The sequence below is a fragment of the Motacilla alba genome, chromosome 1 (assembly GCF_015832195.1).
Source record: "Motacilla alba alba isolate MOTALB_02 chromosome 1, Motacilla_alba_V1.0_pri, whole genome shotgun sequence".
NCBI classification, from domain to species: domain Eukaryota; kingdom Metazoa; phylum Chordata; class Aves; order Passeriformes; family Motacillidae; genus Motacilla; species Motacilla alba.
The window spans coordinates 94,307,002-94,328,905 of record NC_052016.1 but is presented as its reverse complement, the minus strand read 5'-3'; the positions used below and the strand labels follow the sequence as shown (position 1 = coordinate 94,328,905).

General features: G+C 43.1%; 2 protein-coding genes across 3 annotated transcripts; one reads left to right on the top strand and one right to left on the bottom strand.

Annotated features, from left to right (window-relative positions):
• Positions 1 to 3,524: 3,524 nt before the first annotated feature.
• PDCL3 (phosducin like 3) lies at positions 3,525 to 10,543 on the bottom strand. Its single transcript, XM_038151172.1, has 6 exons — positions 10,390 to 10,543; positions 8,872 to 9,001; positions 7,091 to 7,181; positions 6,304 to 6,447; positions 5,245 to 5,453; positions 3,525 to 3,972 (listed from the first exon to the last, which is right to left on the bottom strand). The coding sequence occupies exons 1-6, from the start codon at positions 10,393 to 10,395 to the stop codon at positions 3,830 to 3,832; spliced, it is 723 nt and encodes a 240-aa protein (XP_038007100.1). The 5' UTR covers positions 10,396 to 10,543; the 3' UTR covers positions 3,525 to 3,829.
• A 64-nt stretch (positions 10,544 to 10,607) lies between these two features.
• Positions 10,608 to 14,884, top strand: LOC119706906 (histone H2A-beta, sperm-like). 2 transcript variants are annotated; one of them, XM_038151151.1, is made up of 2 exons: positions 10,608 to 10,740; positions 14,400 to 14,884. In XM_038151151.1, exon 2 carries the CDS (start codon positions 14,464 to 14,466, stop codon positions 14,881 to 14,883), a length of 420 nt encoding a protein of 139 aa, XP_038007079.1. In that variant the 5' UTR covers positions 10,608 to 10,740; positions 14,400 to 14,463; the 3' UTR covers position 14,884. The 2 variants fall into 2 exon arrangements, with proteins under 2 accessions (XP_038007079.1, XP_038007086.1); XM_038151158.1 differs by having other exon boundaries at positions 10,633 to 10,740; positions 14,348 to 14,884.
• Positions 14,885 to 21,904: the final 7,020 nt, after the last annotated feature.

The following is a 21,904-nucleotide window of genomic DNA, read 5'->3' as shown; positions in this document are numbered from 1 at the left end:
TGAGAGTAAAGTTTCTTTAGACATGATCCAATCCCAACAAATATGCAGCAAAATGTTCATATAAAGGTGAGAGATTTTACCTCCTTCACAAAAGAAGAGCTACTCCAAGTTACTGACGTTTCTGTTTGAAGATTCATTTCTCATTGCCTGTGAAGTAGATTAACTTCCCCAGATATCCAGAGCATAAAGACAAATTATTCTGAACTTGAGTTTTCAAAACAGGAATAAAAAGTGCATCTTAACTTTCATGAGAATCACTGTAGATCAGAACGACTTTCTTCATGAACTCTGTATACAAAGACAAACACTAGTGTTCACTTGTCAGGCTAAGTTGTGGCCTAGCACTGTGTGCCCATCCTCTGCACTGATCCAACAGAGCTGGATGCACACACTCAGCTTTCTGCAGTGAGCCATCTCACCTAAGTTAAATTGCTCCCAGCAACAAGGCCAACCAAATATCCACATAAGCATATTTGGGAAAGCAGGTGATAGCCACAAGGAGGAGGCGGGAGAGGCTGAGCTGAGCCCTGGGAAATTAGGACCTGGCCAAAACAGGTACAGGACAGCACAGCCATTCAAAGGACTCTCCTATATTTCACCTTCTGCAGCCAGTCCTGCAGATGCTTCTAGCTATGTACAGGTCCCTGACTGTGGGACCTAGCTGGATTCAGTACCTGGAGAACTGGCAGCTTAACCGTGGCTTTGCCCTGCTTGCACAACACCTGGCTCTCCCTCTGCAAGTGAAATTGATGTCAAACACTGTCCTGCAGGTTTGGCGAGTCCATATTGTGAATAAAAGTTTGGGGGGGAAAGAAATCAGAACGGCAACTTACCCAGATCAGGGTAGCCTGCCACGAACCTAACACAACTGATCACGGGGCCTGGCTAAGCAGCAGACTTCAGACTTGCACCATGAAGAGAACTGTTTTTATTACTAGCGGTGCACTCACATTTCACACAAAAAACTCCAGAGTGACTGTCCACTAATGGCAAATCATCTGCCCCATCTATGGCCCAAGGTTACTTCTCCCCCTCCCACCAGCCACTGGCACGGCTGCAGTGTGGGATTAGTCAGGGATGCTCTCAGAGCAGTATGCAGGACAGGAACCCACAAAGCCTCAGCACTGTTTACAGGATCACTGCCTCTGATTTCTCCCATGATAGCTGACAGAAAGACCCTTCTCACACCGATGAAAAGTGAGCATTGATCTGACACCAACTGTTGACAGGTTGCAAAAATATTGATAGTGCATTTAGAAACAGTGCCCCAAGCCTTGGCAAATGAGAGCTCATGCTCTCCGGTTATTTTTTCCCATTATATTGCCCCTTTCTGCAATGTGTATTAATTGGCTGTTTTGGTTTGCTATTTAGCAGCCAGCTTCCTTTTAAGCTAAAGCTCATTCCCTTAACTGTGTTTCCACAGCTCCTGCTCTGCCAAAAGGTTAAACAGACCTCATTATCAGTTTCCTGCAGAGACCTAATTTCTACAAAAGGCCTTGAGCATGGCAATATGATTGGCAGGAAAAATAATAATGTTACAAAAAGCTGTTGTCACACCTAGCCAAAGAGTGAGAAGCAGAGATACCATTTGAAATGATGCTCCATGTGTGTCTCATCAGCTGGGCAGATATTCAGTCTCTTCTGGTTTGCGTTGATTCTCACATCTGCCCCTTTCAGCATGGCATCCTCCAGTGGCATCCCCCAACATTTCAGCAGATTAAGCGGTTGAGGATAAAAGATGGAGGTCATAATGTCTCCATTTCTGCTGAATTGCTGCTCAAAACCACAGCTGCCTATGTGGTTTTGACTGCAAGGCAGCCCCTGCTGCAAGGCAGCCCCTGCTGTAGCCCTGACAGCAGGGAGCAGGCACTCTCCCCCTCTCCAAGGCAGTCTCCTGCATGAACCTCCCAGGCAGACCAGGTCCATTTCTTTTTGAGAAAAGACAAAACTGCTGCCTGGGGGTGCCACACTTATCATTCCCAGGCACAGGATATCTGGCTCCCCACAGCTAAGCAGCCTGGGACAACCCATACACAGCCCTGGTCCTCTTCAGGACCTCAGTCCTCTCGGTGGTCCAAGAGCTCACAAACCCCATTAGACCACACAAAAAAGGGAAAGGCAGCTATGGTTTTAAGACCCTGCTGGGAGACTGTGAATGAAACTGTCTGAAGTCCCACCTTCCTTTTCATTCACCCCTAGCTTCTCTAGTTTCCTCCAAAAGGAATGCAGTCCATGTGATCAGAGGTCACTCAAAAGCACAATTCAGAGTGAACAAGCAAAAGATAAGCAAAATATGCAGTGTAGAGTTCCACACAGAAGAGTCATCCTTTTCCTAGACTGTACAAAGTTGTAGGTGAGCACAGTGAAGCATCAAGTCTGCATTTGGGATAGTCCTGTGTCATGAGAAGAGTGCTGCTATGTAATAATATTCAGGATCTATCAGCTTCTGTTATGCTGCATTTGGCTCACTGGCACAAGATTAGTATTTTAGCTACTCTGCTAAAAAACACCTAAAAGAAAAGAAAGGAGACAAGTGAAACTCAAATAACCATTCACATCTCAAAGAGGAAGCTCTCCATCAGGATCTTACAACCTCACCTGAAAGAACAGTTAGTTGCTGTTTGGATTTCACACTGATTTGTCTCAGAGTGCCAGAATCATGCTTGAAAGTCACTACCAACTAATATTTTTTTTTTAAAGTATCACTGCTTATTGAGTATAGCATCCTGTACCATCCATCCACAGAATCCATCAGCAATATAGCAAAATGTCATTGGGGCAGCCTCATTAGCAAAAGCTCTTGGAGACTGTTAGCCTCAGTATAGACCAAGTGAAAGCGTAGGTGGACATTAAATTCAACCCAAAATAATCAAGCCGCTCCAAATTTCAGCAGATCTACAATCAAGGGGGTATTTAAGTTTATATTCTTCTAAGGCTTCAGTTATTATTACTGTAGCTGGAAAATGGAAGTCTTCAACATAGCAAGATGTCAGTTCCTCAATCATCATCCTCCCTCCCATTTGGCAATGGCACTACCATAGGAACACCTGACTTCTGATATGGTTGAAGAAATCAGCAGTTTCACACTTGAGCACCACCATCTTGAATTTTATTCTGCAATTAACAGGCAAGATGGTGCAGGAAGCTCAGCCCTTGTGAAAGGTAAAATAGTGCTGCTAACTCAAAAGTGGAGTTTGGGACTCAGCAGGTCCCAGCACAGGCTGGCCCTCCTCAAGGCCTCTCTCAAGATGCCTGGAATCGCAGCTTGCAGTCTCATGTTGTCCCTCTGGTGCCAGCACATCTCTGCAGAGGACCACACATCACCTTCAGAAGCACCTGCATCGTGGGTACCACCCCCCAGCTCTCTGTGGAGTCCAGGCTGTCAGAGGTCTGAGCACACTGGGCTAAGAGATGGTCCGTTTAAGTGCCATAAGCAATTATTTAACACAGCTATTTAGATTTGATGTGTACAACTTCAGCTTGTTAAAAACAGTGCACTTATGACCACTTCATATTTCATTTTCTTTTAAGAAGTAGCAATTTACTATGAAAATAATAACAAGAGACCTGTTTCTACTCACATCTGTATTTTAAAACCTTTGAGTAAGATTTAGTCAGGCTTCACTATACAAAATGTCTTTCAGCATCTTGAGTGAAGCTGCAATTTTTAAAAAACAGAAATGTTTTTTGTTTCTAGAGGTTTCTAGAATGAATGTCTTGAAAGGCTACCCTTCTGGGGCTCAGGAAGGCCTTAAGGAGTGTCCCCAGTGCTTGAGGTGGGAACACTGGCTGCAAGTGCACTGCATCAGTCCAGATACAGACGCAGGAATTAGTCATCCTCTGAGTCACTCTCCCCTCTGGCTGGGACACACGCCCTGATTGAGGACATGAGCTGGTCCTGGATCTGCTTCCTGGGGTTCTCTTCGAGGTCTGTCTTGATGGCACCCGATTCAGAAATCTTCCACTCCAATTCTGTGCAGTGCAAAACAAGAGTCATGAATATAGAGGAGCAAACTGGAGAAAGCCCACCCTTGGCTCCCCAGGTGACTTCCCTCATCATCCTCCCTCCCCTCTTCTTCTCCCAGATCCAAGCTCCTGCACCGTTTACCACACCAGCTCCAGCCAAGCCCTCCTTTCCCAGTCCCTCGTGCTGGCACAGGTCTCAGCCCAGGGCCCAAAGGTCAGGGTACTGCTCTGTACCTATCAGTGACATCCCCAGTGCCACCCTGCTACCAGGAGTGCAAAAGAGGTGATGGATACAGAGTAGCAGCTTTAGAGGCAACTCTCCCAGTGAAAGTGAATTCTACCTCCTTCTAACCACATAAGAGTAGAAGACATGTTTGCACATCTATTGCCAGTGAAGGAATACTGCTCGTATGTTGCAGCTGCTCCCATCAAATACTGAGCTCATCACAATCAAAAGAGGCAGGGAATAAATTTGATAAAGGGCAAAAAATTGTGGAAATTTCATTTACATATCTGAATTACAGGTATTTTCCACGGATGTAGCATTTAAATAGAATTCACCCCTTTGCCTCTACATCACACACTAAATATTAGTTCCTTTAGACAGTAAAGAGAGACATCACCACCAGCAGTAGGCCCAAACTGGACTGGATTGCTTCCCAGAAGTGGTAGAAAGTCAATACAACACATTCAGTTGAAATCGTTCTCCTACTGCTGGTGACAATCCTATCATCAAATCTAATTTCTTTCAGGTATTACAGAATAATGAACACAACCTCACACTTCCTTAAATCTTCAGTGGAAGGCACATGTGCTTAGGGGAGAAGGAACACATAAAAGAAAAGTGTAGAAATTTCAGTACACAGCTTTCTGTGATGACTGAATTAAGCTGACTCAGTCAGGGACAACAGACAAACACATGCCATCATCTTGAAAATAAAACAAGGAGCCCTACAATCCAGTAGGCAAGTGCACAGACTCTCATGTCCCTGCAGGCAAGGGCAGTTGTTTATGTAAAAGACATGCATGGGTACTGTTTACCCTTTAATAGATCCAGCAAAATTGGTTTCACCCAACACATAGCATAAATACTTGCACACACAAGACAAATACCTACATGTTGGCCTATAGGTGCTTTTACAAGACAGCCATGTGGTTGAGCCATAGAGGTGAAAAAAAAAATCTACTATCATTTTCAGTACCTCCCTTCTCCTAAGCCTCATTTCTCTCATTCCCAGCAATACAGTTTTGCTTTTCCTTTGGAAGAGATGCACTCACCATCCCTGGTCAGGTTCATGCCACCAAACACCAAAGGCCCAATGAACTGAGCTTTGATGTCTCCCTCCAGGTACACAAATATCGTGGGCAGGTTCTTATCGGGGTAGTTGGGAATGCAGGTGGTAGAGATAGCTTTGATGAATTTCACGTCTCTGAACTTCTTTGCAAGCCCACTCATATGTTGATTTATTAAGGCACAGAGTGGAATTCTGCGAAGAACAGCAACAGACACACAAAAGGAGAAATCAAGAGACAAATTGAAAAAGTAAATGGCTCCAGAAGAAAGATCAGAACTATCAGACTATGACTTTCTGCAAAGACAAAAGTACCAGAAGCAACTTCTTTATTCCAGCATTCACAAGAGATCAGCACCACTGGAGATTTTGGTGTGTGGTGGGTTTTTTTTGTCTTAATATATTAGTAAAGCAACCTTCCCCTCTACCCCCTCTGCATTCAGGGAAACTGGTTAATGAATTGAAGATACTTAGAAGCTGCATGAGCAAGGGCAAAAGAAAAGCAAAGCTGCTCCTGGAAGAAGGTATGCAAATGATGACCAACACCTATGAGGCAATTAGAGACAAAGAACAACAGCAAGTATTCATAACCTTCCAAAAAAAAAAAAAAATCTAGCAACGTTAACAGACCTTTTTGACAAGGTTTTCTATCATGGTGACAGGACTGCAAACTTTGCTCAGTCCATTTGTATGCCACTAGAAACCAAGCTAAATACACATTGATCCTTCCTATTCACAGCCCCTTGCATTTGATCCAGAGTAATTTCCAAAGCTTGGATAATTCAGTGGCAGCAGCTACCTCTATGGAAGCTGTATGGTACACATCTTGCTGTGTTGTAGAGATGTATAAAAAAGCCACCTTATGGTAACATCATTCTAGAATGAAGTTCAGCAGTCTTGTCTCAATAGTATTAAAATTACTAATTTGTTTTTATTTCTTAGAACTCCAAAATCAGTCTTTAGTTCCACAATAACTACACATTTACCTTGGAGCATTTTCAGCTATTGACAGTGCAAGGTTTAATGGTTAAAAAAAAAAACTTACCCTTGTTTGTAGAGGTGTAAGACTACCCATATACCTTTTCCAGCTTTTGTAACCTCTTGAACATAATCTTTTCCTGAAATCTCCAAAACTTCCCCGAATTTATTCTTCATTTGAGCTGCCTTCATTTCTGCTAACCTTTGCTGCCTGAATAGCCAGGAATGAAAAAGACATCTTGTGAATAGATGCATTTTTTTTGACGGAACATAACTTGAAGGAGCTGGTTGAGGCCTAGACTTCAGAGACAAATTACAATCTTCTTCTAACCCCAGAGCAGTAAGCACAAAAGGACACTGTACGTGCTCTTGTATTTGCATCATAGGCTAAAGCCACATGCAAGAAGTAAATCTGTGTTTCCTGAAATGCCTTTTTTCCTTCACTAGACATTTGTTGTCCAGATAATACACTACCAAACTAAATGGCAAAAGCCATGAGAGACATTACGAGATAGAAGGAAACCAACACTAATTATGCAAATCTGTAGCACCTTAATCTCATTCACACAAAAATTAGGCAATACTGGAGGTGATTTTCAAAGCTCTCCGGATCCCCCGGCCATACACTCAGCAGGTGCACATTATCTCTGCAAAGCTAGGCTGTAGATAAAGGATAGTGAATTCAAACACTGTTATCCTTTTAAAGACACTTAGAAGCTCCACAAGAGACCAGGAACCCAACCCCCTTCCTCCATCATCCTAAAAACATCCTTTCTCTTCAACAATATCTAAAAGCATATAAAAGAAAGACCCTCAAATTATCATTAAAGTCAAATTCTGCAAGCTGCTCTGACCTGTACATTTCAATAGCTCTCTCATCTTCCTCATTAAATTCATCTTCATTCTCTTCTAGCTCTTCCAGAGTCATGTCCTCATAAGTTTTCACTAGAATAGAAGAAACATTAAATCAGAAAAACCTCATTCCAGGATTAACACTCATTCACTTTCATCAGTCCAACAAAATTTATTTACTCTAAAGACAGCTTCATAGAAAGTATGCAGTGTATTTTTAAAAATATTACCTTAGAATAATAGAATGGCTTGGGTTGAAAGGGACCTTAAAAACCATCCAGTTCCAACCCTTCCTGCCAAGGACAGGGACACCTTCCAATAAACCAGGTTGCTCAAAGGCCCATGAAACCTGGCCTTGAACACTTCCAGCAATAGGACATCCACAACGTCTCTGGGCAACCCATTCCAGTGCTTGACAACCCTCGCAGCAAAGAATTTCTTCTTAATATCTAATCTAAGCCTACTGTCCTTCACCTTAAAGCCATTCCCCCTTGTCCTATCTATCACTACATGGTATCGTAAAGTTGGAATTGCCCTTAGGAGTTGGGACTTCAGTGATCCTTGTGGGTCCCTTCCAACTCAGGATACTTTATGGTTCTATTCCATGATTCTAAAAAGTCCCTCCCCAGCTCTTTTTTCAGTCCCTTTGGCACTGGAAGGTGGGTGCTACAGCTCTCCCCCAAGCTTTCTCTTCTCCAGGGTAAGCAGCCCCAGCTTTCTCAACCTGTCATTATTATTCCTACTGGATTATTAGGAAGTGTTATGTGCATACAGATGGAAAAGGCCTCTGAGCTGAAGGCTGCCTAGACTAGCACCCAACTACCTGCATGAGCTTTCAAGCTTAGCAGCTGCAGCACAGACATGCACATTCACCAGGCAGATTCCCTTTGCACTGCTCCCATTTCAGTTTTCAAACATTTACTTCCATAAAAATACAGAGCTGACACGAAGAACAAAGCTTTGCTGTGCTGGAAGAATCCATGTGTTCAGGAATGTATTTGTTTGATACCATTAACAGCTAATCATCCTGCACAGATGAAACTTTGGTATCCCTACAGACTTGGAAAATGACACACTGCAGTCCTGTGGGGCACAAAGCTTTAAAAAAGAAGAATTAAATCTATCTGAGGTAATGAAGTCCTCGGAAATGTTTTGTTTTAGAGGCCTCTGTTTAAAAATGAGAATGAGGACCCTTATCTCAAACTCTCAGCATCTAACTTTCAAGACCAATATTCAAATCTATATACCAATATCTAACTCCTACTCAGAGTTCCCCAACAGCATCATATAATAAACAGTCAATAAGTGTTACAAGCATTTATTAAGCACAAACATCTGCGCCTGTTTAAAGACTAAAATAAACAATTTAAAGACTAAAAGCAAATAATGCAGAGTATTCCTGAATGGTGCCCCATGTCCTCATGTTTCCACACAGAAATTTTCTGTAAGGTCAGACCTGTTTACAACTGTGGTGGTGACCTGTGGTGGTCAAAATGGTCCCATTCAGTATTTACCTATCATGCCATCCTACTAATTACACCTTGGCTGAAGTATGCTTATTCCTAACAATTGTAAGAATATAAATAAAATAAGTTAATTATAAGGTATATTCTTTAAGAATAACTTAGGGCTCAAGACTTGTTTTTTCCTCTCCCACAGAAGTTGAAATCACTTTGATTCTGTGGCATATAAACATTGCTGCTGGCCATTTCTTTGAGAAAGCTTCCCCCAGGAGCCACTCCAAGGCTTGTTCTGCTGCTGCCTGAGTTGGCTGGTCACTCACCCAGAGATTTCTGAAGGATGGCAAACTGCTCCTCTTCCTTTGCCCGTTCCTGTTCCTCCAGGTTTTCCTTTGGAGGAAGGATACCTTTCTTGCGCAGAATGTCATTCCACTCCGTGTCTTTATTTGGATCCTATAACAGAACAAAAATGGATTGTATTTCTTCAAGGTGAATTTTACCACTTCCAAAACTTAACACAGTTGCTAAACTGGTAACTGGATGGATGGTGCCAGAAAGTCACAGTGCAGATCTTCCTGATGCCGAGGCTTCTTTCTAGCCCCAGACCTGCAGTACCCTGAGGATTGACTTTGTTTTATTCCATCCCACTCACAGCACACACAGGAGGTCTTGGTTGGGTACCAAAGTTTGAAGCATTGTAACCGCTGTTGCATCTGTCACCAAGTACAACGGAAGATAAGGGTATTAGCTGGGTGACAGGGAAGCTAGCCTGAGGGCTTCCTTATAGACCCTCAGCAAGACAAGCCACCAAATCAAGGGTCACAAGACACACACAGGAGCATTAGTGACAAGACAAACCTTACAGACCTAGCACTCAGTACATGGGAAGTCTCCTTGTTAGATTCAAGTCAGAGTGACTATATAAGTGCTTAGAGAAAAGCAAGCCATTTCTGTCAGCCAAGCCCATTGCTAAGGATTCAGATCTAAATCTATAGCTAGACTATTCCTGAGATTTTACTGTAAAATAGTTGCGATAATCTTGCAGAACAAGGCCAATACACCCCTGTGTATTGTTGAAAAGCCAAGTAGCTGAGTATGAGATTTTCCTATTTAGCAGGCAATTTTATTTTTTAAAATAGAAAAAATCTCAGTGATAAGCACCCACAGGTTGATTGTGCTTCCTTGCCGTCTTGGCCTAGGTCCAGTTTAGAAACTGAACACACCTACTGCTTTGCTATAGCTTGCACAGCTTGTACACCTTACACCAGGCCTGCTCACAGCCATATATAACCATCTGTCTCGCCCCACTAAGCCCCAGGACTATCGGGCACAGGAAGGGAGAGGTAGGGGGCAGAAGGGGAGAAGAAACAGAAGAAAATAAAGAAAAAAAGAACAATGTAGCTCAGCAAACACAACGCCAGACTTTTTTCCCCCCATTTCTGACTGCGGTCACCTTTCGCTTGACTCCGTATTTACTATCATTTACTATCACACTGATGCAGCTCCTGAAACGCCGACTCGCTCACTACCGTAGTGAAATAAGTACCGTAGCTGCAAAAAAATCAACAAACTGCCACAAACCCAGCCATGGAGCTGCCGAACAACACCGCCCCGTAACAGCCGCCTCCGCGCCGAGAGAGCGGCACGGAGCCGAGCCGGGCCGGGCCGGGCCGGGCCGCCGCCACCCCGGAGCCCCGGGCACTCGGCCGGGGAGGGCGGCCCGCGGCTGCCGGCGGGGCCCAGCCGGGGGCGCGGCCCCAGCCCTGGCCCGGCCGGGCTCGCCCCGCAGCACCGCTCGCACACGGCCGGTGCGGGGACACGGGGGCACCGCGGCTGCTCACCTGCATGGTGCCGGCGGGGCCGGGCCGTGCCCGGGCAGCGGCGCTGGGCAAGGCCGGGCAGGGCCGGTCCCGGCGTGCGCGGCGCGGCCGGAGGAGGCGGCGCTGCCGAGGGGCGGGCCCAGCGTCGCCGCCGCCGCTTCCCGCAGCGCCTAATAAGGACGGTCCCGGCGGCGGAGGCCTCGGCCGTCACGGGCGGTGGGAAGGGACCGCAGAGAGGTTTGAGTTGAAAGGCGGCCTGAAGATCGAAAATCCCCCTGCCGTGGGCAGGAACATCTTCCAGTAAACGAGGTTGCTCCAAGCCCCTTCCAACCTGACATAGAATAACCATGCTTGAGCACGGAGGTTGGACAGGTGATTCACTGTGGCCCCTCTCAGTCTTTTTCTGTGTTTCCACTTCACTGAGCCTTTTTTATCTGTTTGTATTTCATACCCTGCTTTATTTCCCTACTGGTTTATCTTCTTCCCCTGATCTGTTAAAATAAAATAAAATATAATAAGCTATCAAGCCTATATTATTTATTCTTATTAGGCATAGTCAGGTGTACTTATAGTATTGTTATGATTGGATCATAGCCAACTAATATTACCAGAAATTTGTCTCTTGATAGTTACTTTTATTTCAGTTATGAGTCTGTGTTAAAGTATCACTCAGAAAACACTGAAAAGTGTGTTGGATGTGGTGACCCAAATCCGTTTGGGATCACACCCTATTCCAAACAAACAGGCCCCTAGGCCTACCCTTTCAAAGAACTGAACAGATCTTTTCAGCTTGTTTTTCAAAGGCACATAGCAGAGGGAAGAGACCTGCTCCTGCCTCCCTTTCCCTCCTTTTATGCTCTAGCCCAATGGACAGCGTGCTTACCCAGATCTCAGTCCCCGTAAAAGAACCCTGAACAATCTGCCAGCAGGCCAGAAGAGTGTGTTTGGGCATGTGGAGGAAGGACTGTCTCAGCTCTGACAAGGGCCCGAAAGGAAAATTTAGAAGGCCCACTTCCACGTTATAAGATCATGGGCATCTGTGGGCGTCCCATTAACAGCCAGTTATTCTGAAGTGGGCTGGCCACTTTCCCTGTGCTAAGTCCGGGTTACTGAAGGTACAGCACAGCCACCTTTTCTGCCTCTGAATTAGGAGAAATGGACAGCTGTGCTTTGAGAGGACATCAGTCCTCATGGTGAGCATTTGGACGTGCAGAGGGTACCCCATACTGGTTGCTCGATGCCCTGAGGTGGCAGGAAACTCAACCTCACTCAGTTTAGACTAAATGCTCATCCTTGTAAGAAAAGTGGTTAAGTGCCACAAATGCAGGTGCTGTGAGGCTCTGACCCACAACTGGTGTCTGGCAGGCGATACATTCCAAGGCTGAACTGTTCACAGTTTTGCTGTCTGAATATTTTGCCAGAGCCTGGGCTTCTGGGAGTACCCTCTTGTGAAAAACGCCAATCGCTTGTTTTAAAATTTTAAAAGTTTAATAGTAATAAAATGGTTATAAAAATAGTAATACAAATTAGAGCAATAAGAATTTGGACAGTCAGAGTTAGGACAATAAAAGCAAAGAATTATGAATGTTCAGATGCTTTCCACTTGAAAGCATACACAAGGATTAACAAAGGATTAACCCTTAAAAGCAATAGCTTTTAAGGCATATTCATATTCATGTTGCATATTCATATATCTTATACATGATGCATACATTCCTTTCAAACTAGGGATTTCTCTGGTTATTGTCAACTTTCCCCCTTTCATCTTGTTGGCCCCTCAATGTCTGTTGGCCCCTCAGTGTCTAGTTCTTCACGATAAGAAGGCAATAATTCTTTTCTTTGGGATTTTAGTGTCTTCTTGTAGTTATCTCTGTGCAAAGAATTTCTTGATTATCTCATCCCTTTCTTGAACTATTAAAAAAAGTATCTTACATAGCATAGTTTCTATTTTAACATTATGTTATAGCCTAAAACTATATTTAACGCACTACTGAAAAGGATTATTGCAGTATAACTTTTAAACATGACACATATAATATTCATTTTAATATTTGTGAAAAGCAAATATTATTTGCTATAAAAGCACATATTTTTAATCATAAAACATGCATTTTTCACACTCTGGTTTAAACAATCATCTTCTGTGGCTGAAATACCGTTCACACTCATGGCTCTTGTATGTTGCTGGATGGAAACTACTTTGAGTGCCAGAAAACAAACACAGAAAGAGCATGAGCAGGAAGTGAGCACTCATTTCTTTAAAGGCTGCTCAAAAATATTCCTTTGCCCGAGGTGGGATTTTTGCCCAGGTGAACAAAGAGGGACTAGCCAAGCACCCTCAGCACCAGAACCATGGTAAACCCTCAGCCCCATCAGGGACAGAGTTACCAGAAGAGGGGGCAGAAGCCTAAATCTTAGAAGCAGCCCCATGACATCACTTGCTGGGACTCAGACACAATGTGAACCAAGCATGACTCTACCCAGGACACATGTAAAGCAAAACACAGTTTCCCCCTCCCACCCAACTTAAAATATATTTACAAAGCCCATTTTCCCTATGTACTTTTTATCAAGCTTCCCCAGGAAGAAGAGGATTGCTTTTACACATAGCATGCAGACAGAAATACTCCAGCCAGAGCGGGTGAGACCTGGCAGTGTCTCAGCTATGGCTCAGCCCTTGCAGACAGCCTGCCTTCTTCCCCCTCACCCCAGCCAATTTGCTTCTGAGCAGCTGTAATGTATTTCTTCATTTTGCCCCAAATCAGGGATTAGGTGAAGGAAGATGAAGCACATGTGTAAATGACTCATTAATTACCCAGTTGACATGCTGGTGAGAAGAAAAAGTTGCTAATAAAAAGTTTCTGGGGCTGGGATAGAGGTAATGGTGTTGTGTGGCTTGTTTGTGTTTGAGTGCAGGTTGTAGCAAGGTACAGATGAGGAAAAAATAAGAACTTTTGAAGGTAATGTGATGTACTTTTCATTTATAATGCATTGTAGAAGATTTGGGGTTGTGGGCTTTGTGTTATTGTGTAAGCTAGCTGCCTCTCTTACACAGTGTGACTGTACTGTGAATAATTTGGAAAAAGTATTGTCTGGTAATAGGGATAAGGAGTTATAAGGGCTTAGTTTGCTTGGATTTTATTAGGAGCTGTGGGGTTTTTTAAGTTTTACTATTTTTTCATCTTCTTCTCAAAGCTTATTCTGTTTGGTTGGTTTTTTTTTTTTTTTGCATACTTAAATCTCTCAGTAAAAATCCTAAATATTAATGTAGTGATGGTTGATTTTGTATGTTGTAAATAGCTGTGCTGGAAGTTAACTGTCCTGTTTACTTATAGACTAGAAATGTTATTTAAATGGGTAGTTTTGCTACTCCAGTTGTAAGAGTATTCTAGCTGGGCTGAATTTCCTTTATCATGAGATGGTAATTTCTATTCTTTGGTCTGCATTGTGCTGTCCAAATCCATTTATCCTTTTTCTGGTATAGAAGACCTCTAGTAGTAGTCTCATAGAAATCAGAGAATACAGCTTAGGGAATTAATTTAAAGCTGTGTATGAAAATGTCCTGGGGTATTTTGGGTAAAACAAGCTGTGGGCTGCAAGAATTTTTCCATTTTTAGATTTGAAATGGTGGGAAGTTGTAACTTGATAGTAGAAGTAGTAATGCAGATTGCTCTTGAAGGAAGAGACGGGCCTCAAGTTAGCTTTGAGGTAACAGTTGGGGTGTTTAAGAAAAAATCTTGCTGAAGAAAACCCACCATGCCTCAATCCTAAATACACCCCAAGTAGCAGGGGAAAGCCTCTCTCCTTTTGAGCCCTTCATATCTAACTTCAATAACCCTTGACAGGTTTTGCAATGCGATCCTTCTCCTAAAAGGCAGGCTGGAAAAGGACAATAACTGTTAAAATGTTAGCTCTGCTGTTGATGAACTGTGGTGTGTGGTGAGCTCTTTCCTCAAGAAAATAATGAGTTTCCTCCTAGATGTGGAAGAGCAGAACTGACCTTGCTGTTTCCTCCTCTTGCTGTCCATTAGCTGTAACCCAAGCACCCAAGTGTTTTGAAGACCTCCATCCCTCTGTGTCTCCTTGCCTGTCAGAATGTCTGGACGTGGAAAGAAAAAAGCAGTGGCTGGCAGCCCTAGAAGAGCATCAAAGAAAAGCAAATCAGCCAAGGCAGGCCTGCAGTTCCCTGTGGGCCGTGTCTATCGCCTCCTGCGAAGAGGGAAGTATGCTGACAGGATTGGTTCTGGCGCTGCCATCTACCTGGCTGCAGTGATGGAGTACGTGACAGCAGAGCTCCTGGAGCTGGCAGGGAACGCTGCGCATGAAAACAGGAAGACGAGGATCCTGCCCAGGCACATTCAGCTGGCTGTGAGAAATGATGATGAGCTGAACGAGCTCTTTGCCTGTGTGACCATTCCTCAAGGCGGGGTCATGCCAAATATCCTTCCTCAGCTCCTTCCGAAGAAAACTGGTGGAAGTGTTGCTTCTTCTCAAGAATATGGTGGTAGCCAGTGAAACTTGCTTTTCCTGGTCTGGTCTGTGCACTTATGGATGCTGGGGCTCAGTACCACTAATTTGGATGTCTTTACTTCTTTGTCAAGTATTTTGCCTGGTAATTTTGAGGCATTTTTAAAGTGTGTAATAAAGTTTCTAGAATGCAACACTGATCTCCTTTTCTTTCTTTTTATGGATGGAAGAACAGAAAATGAAATTTCAAAAAATAGCCTAGCATAGCACCTGAGTAACTTTTTAAAAAGTCCAGTACATGCTTACTTTTGAAAACATGTTGCAGGTAAGTGTTGTGAAGCAGGGAGAGGAGTCAAGACACATGCTGCTATTCCTGTGAACTTTTCTTCCATCTAGCACAGATTCATCATGCAATTAGTTCAGTGTCTCAGAGGATAACTCTGCTTTAGAGGTTAGTAACCCTGTGTCTTTAAAGCCTTATTGCTCACTAAACTGTAGTGAGCGTCTGCTCCGTCATTACAGTAAGTCTCTATCAGGGCAAAGCATGCAGAAAGTGGTGGAGCCATCTCTTCTCTCTTAACACAGATGACAAATTCAGTGGTTTTTTCCATTGTACAAAGTTACCAAGAACTTGAGAAGGGGTCTACTCCCCCTTCTCCCCTCCGAAGTCTGTCTGTTTTCCTCTATGGATCAAAACATATTTTTAAATAGTCATTTTTGCATCTTTAAAAAAAATAAAATTACTCTTCTATATTCATAGAAGGGCATTTAACTTTGACTGTAACTAACAAGCAACATGTCCTCTTAAAGGAAACTTGCTCTGGTATCTGTTTTATAGCATATTCTTCCTCACGGCATATTCACTGCCTTTTTCTTCTGTATCAGGGTGCTCTGTGCTGGGGCAGCAGTCGGAGAAAGGGGTCAAGCAGAAGTTGTTGTTGAGAGAAATAGTTCTGAAGTGGTGAAAAACTGAGATGTGAGAGTGAAGATGAAAATGCTGTAAAAATAGAATGAACAATAGATACATGAAGGAAAGAGCAGCATAAATGTCATCAGGAAGTGAATGTAAATTTTGTGTGAGGTAGCATTTCACAATAGAATAAAGCAAAGAGTAATTCCCTTTTTGGCAGGAAGAACTGGGTGATGCTCTTGTTTATGCTATAAAGCTTATCAAGTAAGAAGAATGTCAGGATACTTTCTGGCTGTTCTGACTCTGCCTTTACTCCTGCTGTCCTGTTACTTACACAACAGCACTACTGATGTTTTCTAGACATACTCTTTCTTCAACAACACTTGTTAAAAATATTAATGCAGCTCATTAAGCTTTGAACCAGTCCTGGCCAGGACCACCAACAGATCAAATGTTCTGCTGCTAGAGGAAATAAACATAGGGAAATAAAATAAATAAATAAGGCTCTTTACTGCTGCCTTACAACCCATCAACAGTGAAATTATAGATCCTCAGCAACCTGGGGCTAGAACAATGAGAAAAGTTGGTTTGTTGTGAGTTTTTTTTTCTTAGAGGTGTTGCCACTCTGAGAGGGGAAAAATGCAGAACTCGGTTTTGGCACCTGGTTTTGCAAAATGTATACTGAGGAGTACTTAGCCATTTACTGGTGTAGCACTAATTACACTGATGAATAATGATGCATTCACATAATCAGAAAACAAGTTTTTTCAATGATAAAGTATCCTATTTGATTATAAGGTAAACTCTCAACAAATATTATGGGTCTATTATGGTCATTTATGTCTTTATTTGTTCTATACATAGGCATTGGGAACAATTTCAGACAAATACCCAAATAATGAACACTTGTCTTCCCTGGAAAGTTGAGGTTGTATCCAGGTTGATTAATAGGCACTCTGGATGCTTTTGAACAGAAATGCACTGAGTATCATAGCAAAATGTTGAAGCTAAGTAACCATACCTTTTTTCACAAAGGGGGAAGATAGAAAGCTGTTGTCTTAGTAGTGAAGATGCTTAGCTTTATACCCACAAGTAGGCCCCTTTTCAATAAAGTGCTTGGTAAGCATGGAAATCATACCCCTAGGTCATTCTAATGAAATTGTGATAAAAGCTTTCTTTCATGTAATACAGTATAGGAGAACCTCTTCAAACCTCAAATACAATAGCAATAATTTTGGTTGTTCTCTTGATCATCAAAGTGCTTGTTTAATTTGATGCAACAAGGCATTAATTGCATGGTGCTTTTGCACATGACTAATTCTCATGTCTCATACTATAGGTTTCAACTTAGCTCAGTCACCTGTAGCTGAGGCTGGTATGTGACTTGGTTACAAATCAAAGCAAAAAAACTCAATCAAAACACAGCTCTTGTGGCATCTCTCCTGTTACTGATGGTGCAAAACACATTTATCTTGATGTGGTGTTACATTCCTAACTCAGTTATGCCATGGCACCAGCGTGTCAAGGGAAATAGATGTCTTCAATAAACACCCATTAGAGGATGTGTGTACATGGTGCTCCACAATTCAATGAATCAGTGAGCAGATGGAAGCATAGGGGTGAAATGATGCCTGGAAAAGCTCCTCTTCTTTCACCTGTCTAGAAGACTGAATGCTGTTGATAGATTTTTGGTTGTGCAGGGTGCTTGTAGTTCACTCTGCACTGAGATTTGTGTGTTTATAAGCTTGATATCTTCTGTCACCTTCACTTTCTCTGTAAGGAGAGGAAACATCCCAAGTTATGGCCTCAGAGAGTCTTGTCTTGGTGACCACAAGGGATGCACAAGGTCTGAACCCACTCACTACCCGAGCTGGTCAAGCCCAGTGCACCGTGGAGAGGGGTAGGGCCCAGAGTGCCTCTGCTTTGAACTTCCCAAATTTGATTCTGGCCTTACTGACCAATATTGCAATTCTGAAACACCATTGCCCTCTTGGAAGTTTGCTCTTTTGAAAGTCAGAGTAGTGAATTTGTGTTATAATCTGAGATTCTACAGAGTCTGTGGAACTGTGCAGACTATAGAGAGCTGTGAAAATGAAGGAAATTCTGTCATATAAGACTACTGATAATCAAAGGCTGTTTTTGGTGTTTTTCATGTAGCAGAGTCTCTGAAGTTCCTGGAGAGGCCATGCTGCCCAGCAGGCTAGGTGGCTGTGGCACATCAGTTCACACCAGCATCATATCTTGGCACTATTCTGAATGAGGCTCCTGAAATTTGCTTCTTTTTGGATGGATTACACATGATTGCCTCTGGGTGCTGTGAGATCAGTTCACGCACGTTCTACATTTTGGCATTATCTGCTGGAAGTTCTAGTCCATGTTTAGGTACTTTTCTGGTGGATGTTTAGACAGCTGGACTCCAGAAGCCTGTATTTACGTGTACACATTTTTCAGTGACATGATCCAGCAGGTACTATCTGAATGGTTGTGTAGTAATCCCTGGATGAAGAAGCTTTGTAGTAAATACATCCAGAATTCTTTTCTTTCAAGTTTGCCTTATGTTCTCATTTAGACTTCCTCTATTATCTTTCAGCAGGTTGAAGGCTAATAGGGAGATGGTGTTAGATGCACAAGGTTCTTTGCACCAGAGAAATGTCAAAACTTTAGGTGGCCAATCATAACCTGCTATAAGATCAGTCACATTTTTGGTTTTGAACACTGGAAAAAGTTGATCCAGAAATGATTGAAGGAGACTTAGCAGCTCTTTCTAGTTGTTCAGTGCAGAAATCTATCAGAGCAATAAGGACAGTTTATGCAGTCCAGCTCAGTCAAAGATATGTTTCTACCCTGTTTAATAAGGTAGAAAAATGGCAATTGCAATGTGGGAGTCTGGAACAGGTAAGTAAGTCTTAAGAGTGATCGCCATGTAAGCAACCAGTAGACATCCTGGGATCACTGCTCGACTCTAAAATCCCAGCAAATAAGTAAACACAGGCATTGATGAATGATGACAGGAATGATGAGTTTAAAATGAAGCATTTCATCATTCCTCACCTCACACTTTCCTTCTTGCAAATCAACCCCACTTCATTCAGAGCTCCAACTTTCTTTGACCTCTGCCTTTCTTCTTTGCTGGTTGTTCCCCTCTTTCTTCTCCCATATTACTCTGTACATGGAGCCTTCCTATATTCAGCAATGCAACCCCTCCCATGTAACAGTCTCTACAGTTTCTTATTCATTACACATTGTATTTTGTGTTCTCCTCAACACTATGATATTTGACTGTCTACAGTTACCCATCTCCTTTGCTGCAAAGCTGCAATTGATTATTCTTCACTATGTGCAATCACTTCCTTTCATCCTCAGTGAGATGTACATATTTTTTCCATTCGTATCTTTGCCAAGGTCATTCTGAATGCTGACTCTGTCCTGCAGCATTGCCATCCCTCGCAGCTTGCCGTCACCTCAAGATTTACTAAGTGAGCTCTTCCCTGTGGGAGATGAGCAGGGAGCGAGGCTGTCCAAAGCACAAGATCACGAAGGGACCAGAGAGAGGGAACTAAAACACCGAGAAGGTTTCCTCTTGTGCTTCATGCTCTGTCTCTTTGGTGAGCAGCATGTCGTGAGGCTGGGCAGCACTTGCTCCCCCACAGACGAGTGCATTTCCAGGTCCCTCACTGTGTGCTCTGCTGAGCAGTGCCTTGCTGAGCCCAGCTGCACCAGGCCTGGCTTTTAGGGTCCTAGGGCAGCCTGAAGTAATTTTTGAGTCAAGTTAGGTGGCACGAGGATGTGCACTCCTGAACATTCCTGCCTTTCCAAGAGTCCACCAAGCTGTTCTTAACCACATGCTCTAAGCTGCAGCAGCTTGTAGTTATGATATTTTATGAAAATCCTTTTGCCAGGATTTTCTTTCTTCTCCTGAGAAACTGAGAGGGCCTCAGCTTCAAGTATAAACAATTTGTTATCTGCTACTGTGGAATGCAGCAGGTGCTTTCTCGATTGGTCAGTGTGGGATGTTTCTACTTGGTGGCCAATCGAGGAGGCAGCAGCTCTCGGACTCTCTGGGAGTCACAGAACTTTATTATTCATTCCTTTCTATTCCTGTCTTGCCTTCTGATGAATCTTTCTCTCTGTTCTTTGTAGTATAGGTATAGTGTGGTTTTTTAATGTAATATATATATGATAATATAATAAACCAGCCTTCTGAAATGGAGTCAAGATCTCTCCTTCCCTTCACCAAGTCCTAACTGCCCTGAGACCACCGCATCAAATGGTGACCCCAGACGTGCCATCAGCAGCTGGTTTCAGGAGTTAAGTGCTACAAAAGAATTTCCCCTTTGCAGCTGAAACATGTTGCTTCTCAGTGTAATTGAGTGTCCCTCCTTGCTGCTTTTTATGACAAGAGGATGGATAAATATCCAATTTACTCTTCTAAACACACTGAGTACTTTGAATATCTTGTCATAAAACTCTAGATTTTTCTCTTCTCTGCCTGACAGTGAGAACTAAGCTTTCACCTCTTTTTCTTGCAGAAATATTTCTGTGCTTCTAATTGTTGTCACCTGTGTCTGCACTCCTGTATTTCTGCTGTGAGTTTTGCAGTGGGATATTCAGAAAGAGTTTCAGGCCAGAGATGACCTTTGCATTTCTATATTATTAATTTCCCCTGTTTTGCAGGTGACATTTGAATTGCTCCAGGGAGCAAAGATTTCCACTGAGCAGTGAACAAGAGCTCTTCTGTGCTTCTTACAGAGGAGCCACAGTTACTACAGATATATGACTGAGGAACCTAAGATAGGTTCTCACCTGCAAATTACCACCTATTTATCAACCTTATTTATGTTTCAAGGCGCAAACAGATGTTATTCTTGAAACCTATTGTGGGTGAAAGAAGCCTTTGCTGACTGCAAGAGCACAGCATGAGAGTTGCCTACGGTACAGTACTGCTTCAGTTTCACCTCAGCCATCTTATTTACTTTCCCCAGCAGGATGGGGAGAGAATTGAAAGGGTAAAAGTGAGCAAAGCTGTGGGCTGAGATAAAGACAATTTAATAGGTAAAGTGAAGCAGAACAAGGAATTAATTCACTGCTTTACATCAGCAGGCAGGTGTTCAGCTATCTCCAGGAAAGCTAGGCTCCATCACGTAGCTGTGACTTGGGAAGACAAATACCATCACTCTGAAGGGGTGGGGGTGTGTGTGTATCAGTCCCTTTCTCCTCCCCAGCTTTTATGGCAGAGCATGACACCATACAGTGTGAGATATCCCTTCAGCAGCTGTGTCACCTATCGCAGCTGTGTCACTTCCCAACTCCTTGTGCACCCCCACCTCACTGGTGGGGTGGGAAACAGGTCCTGAGATTGTGCAAGCCCTGCTTGCTATGCACAAGCAATAGCTAAAATATCCCTGTGTTATCAACACTGTTTTGGTCACAACTCTAAAAGACAACACCATAAAAGCTGCTATGAAGACAATTAAATCTATCCCAGCCAATATCAGTACACATACTTATGTAGAACTGAGCAAAATTTGATACTTTTCAGCTTTGGCCTCAGATGAAATAAGCCAGAAGTGTCATTGCAGTGCTTTTGTAATCATTATCTCTTATTTATTTGCATTGCCAGAGTGCATCCCCTCCACTTGTATTTGGCTTAGTTGTTCCTTCCAGAAGACCATCCTAACTGGGTCCAGATATCTGAGAACCCAGAGGAACCAGCATCCCTTTGGTAGTCTTTCCAAGGGCTAATAATTTCCTACAGGATTTGACAATACACTGAACAACAGCTGTCTCCTTGATGACCCTCATATGCATTGGAGGGTCTATTGGATACCCTTGAAGGCATCCCTCCTCCAGGCTGAACCAGCCCAGTTGCCCTTGCATCTCCTCATGGGCAAGTGATAGAATTTTCACCACCTTAGAGGCCCTCACTCTGCTTTTTCCATGGCCTTCCTGTATTCTGAGCCTTCAAACTGAATACTCTGCCTTGGATGCAGTCAGCAATTCCCAAACAACTCATCCCTTCCCTCTAACTGCCAGCCAAACTTCTGTTAACACAGCCCAAACTGGGAACTTATCCAGATAAAATCTCACAAAATACCCCACAAAATGACAAAACACAGGTATCTCAGGGTTTGTTTCTAAAGGCAAAGGTGTCTCCAAATC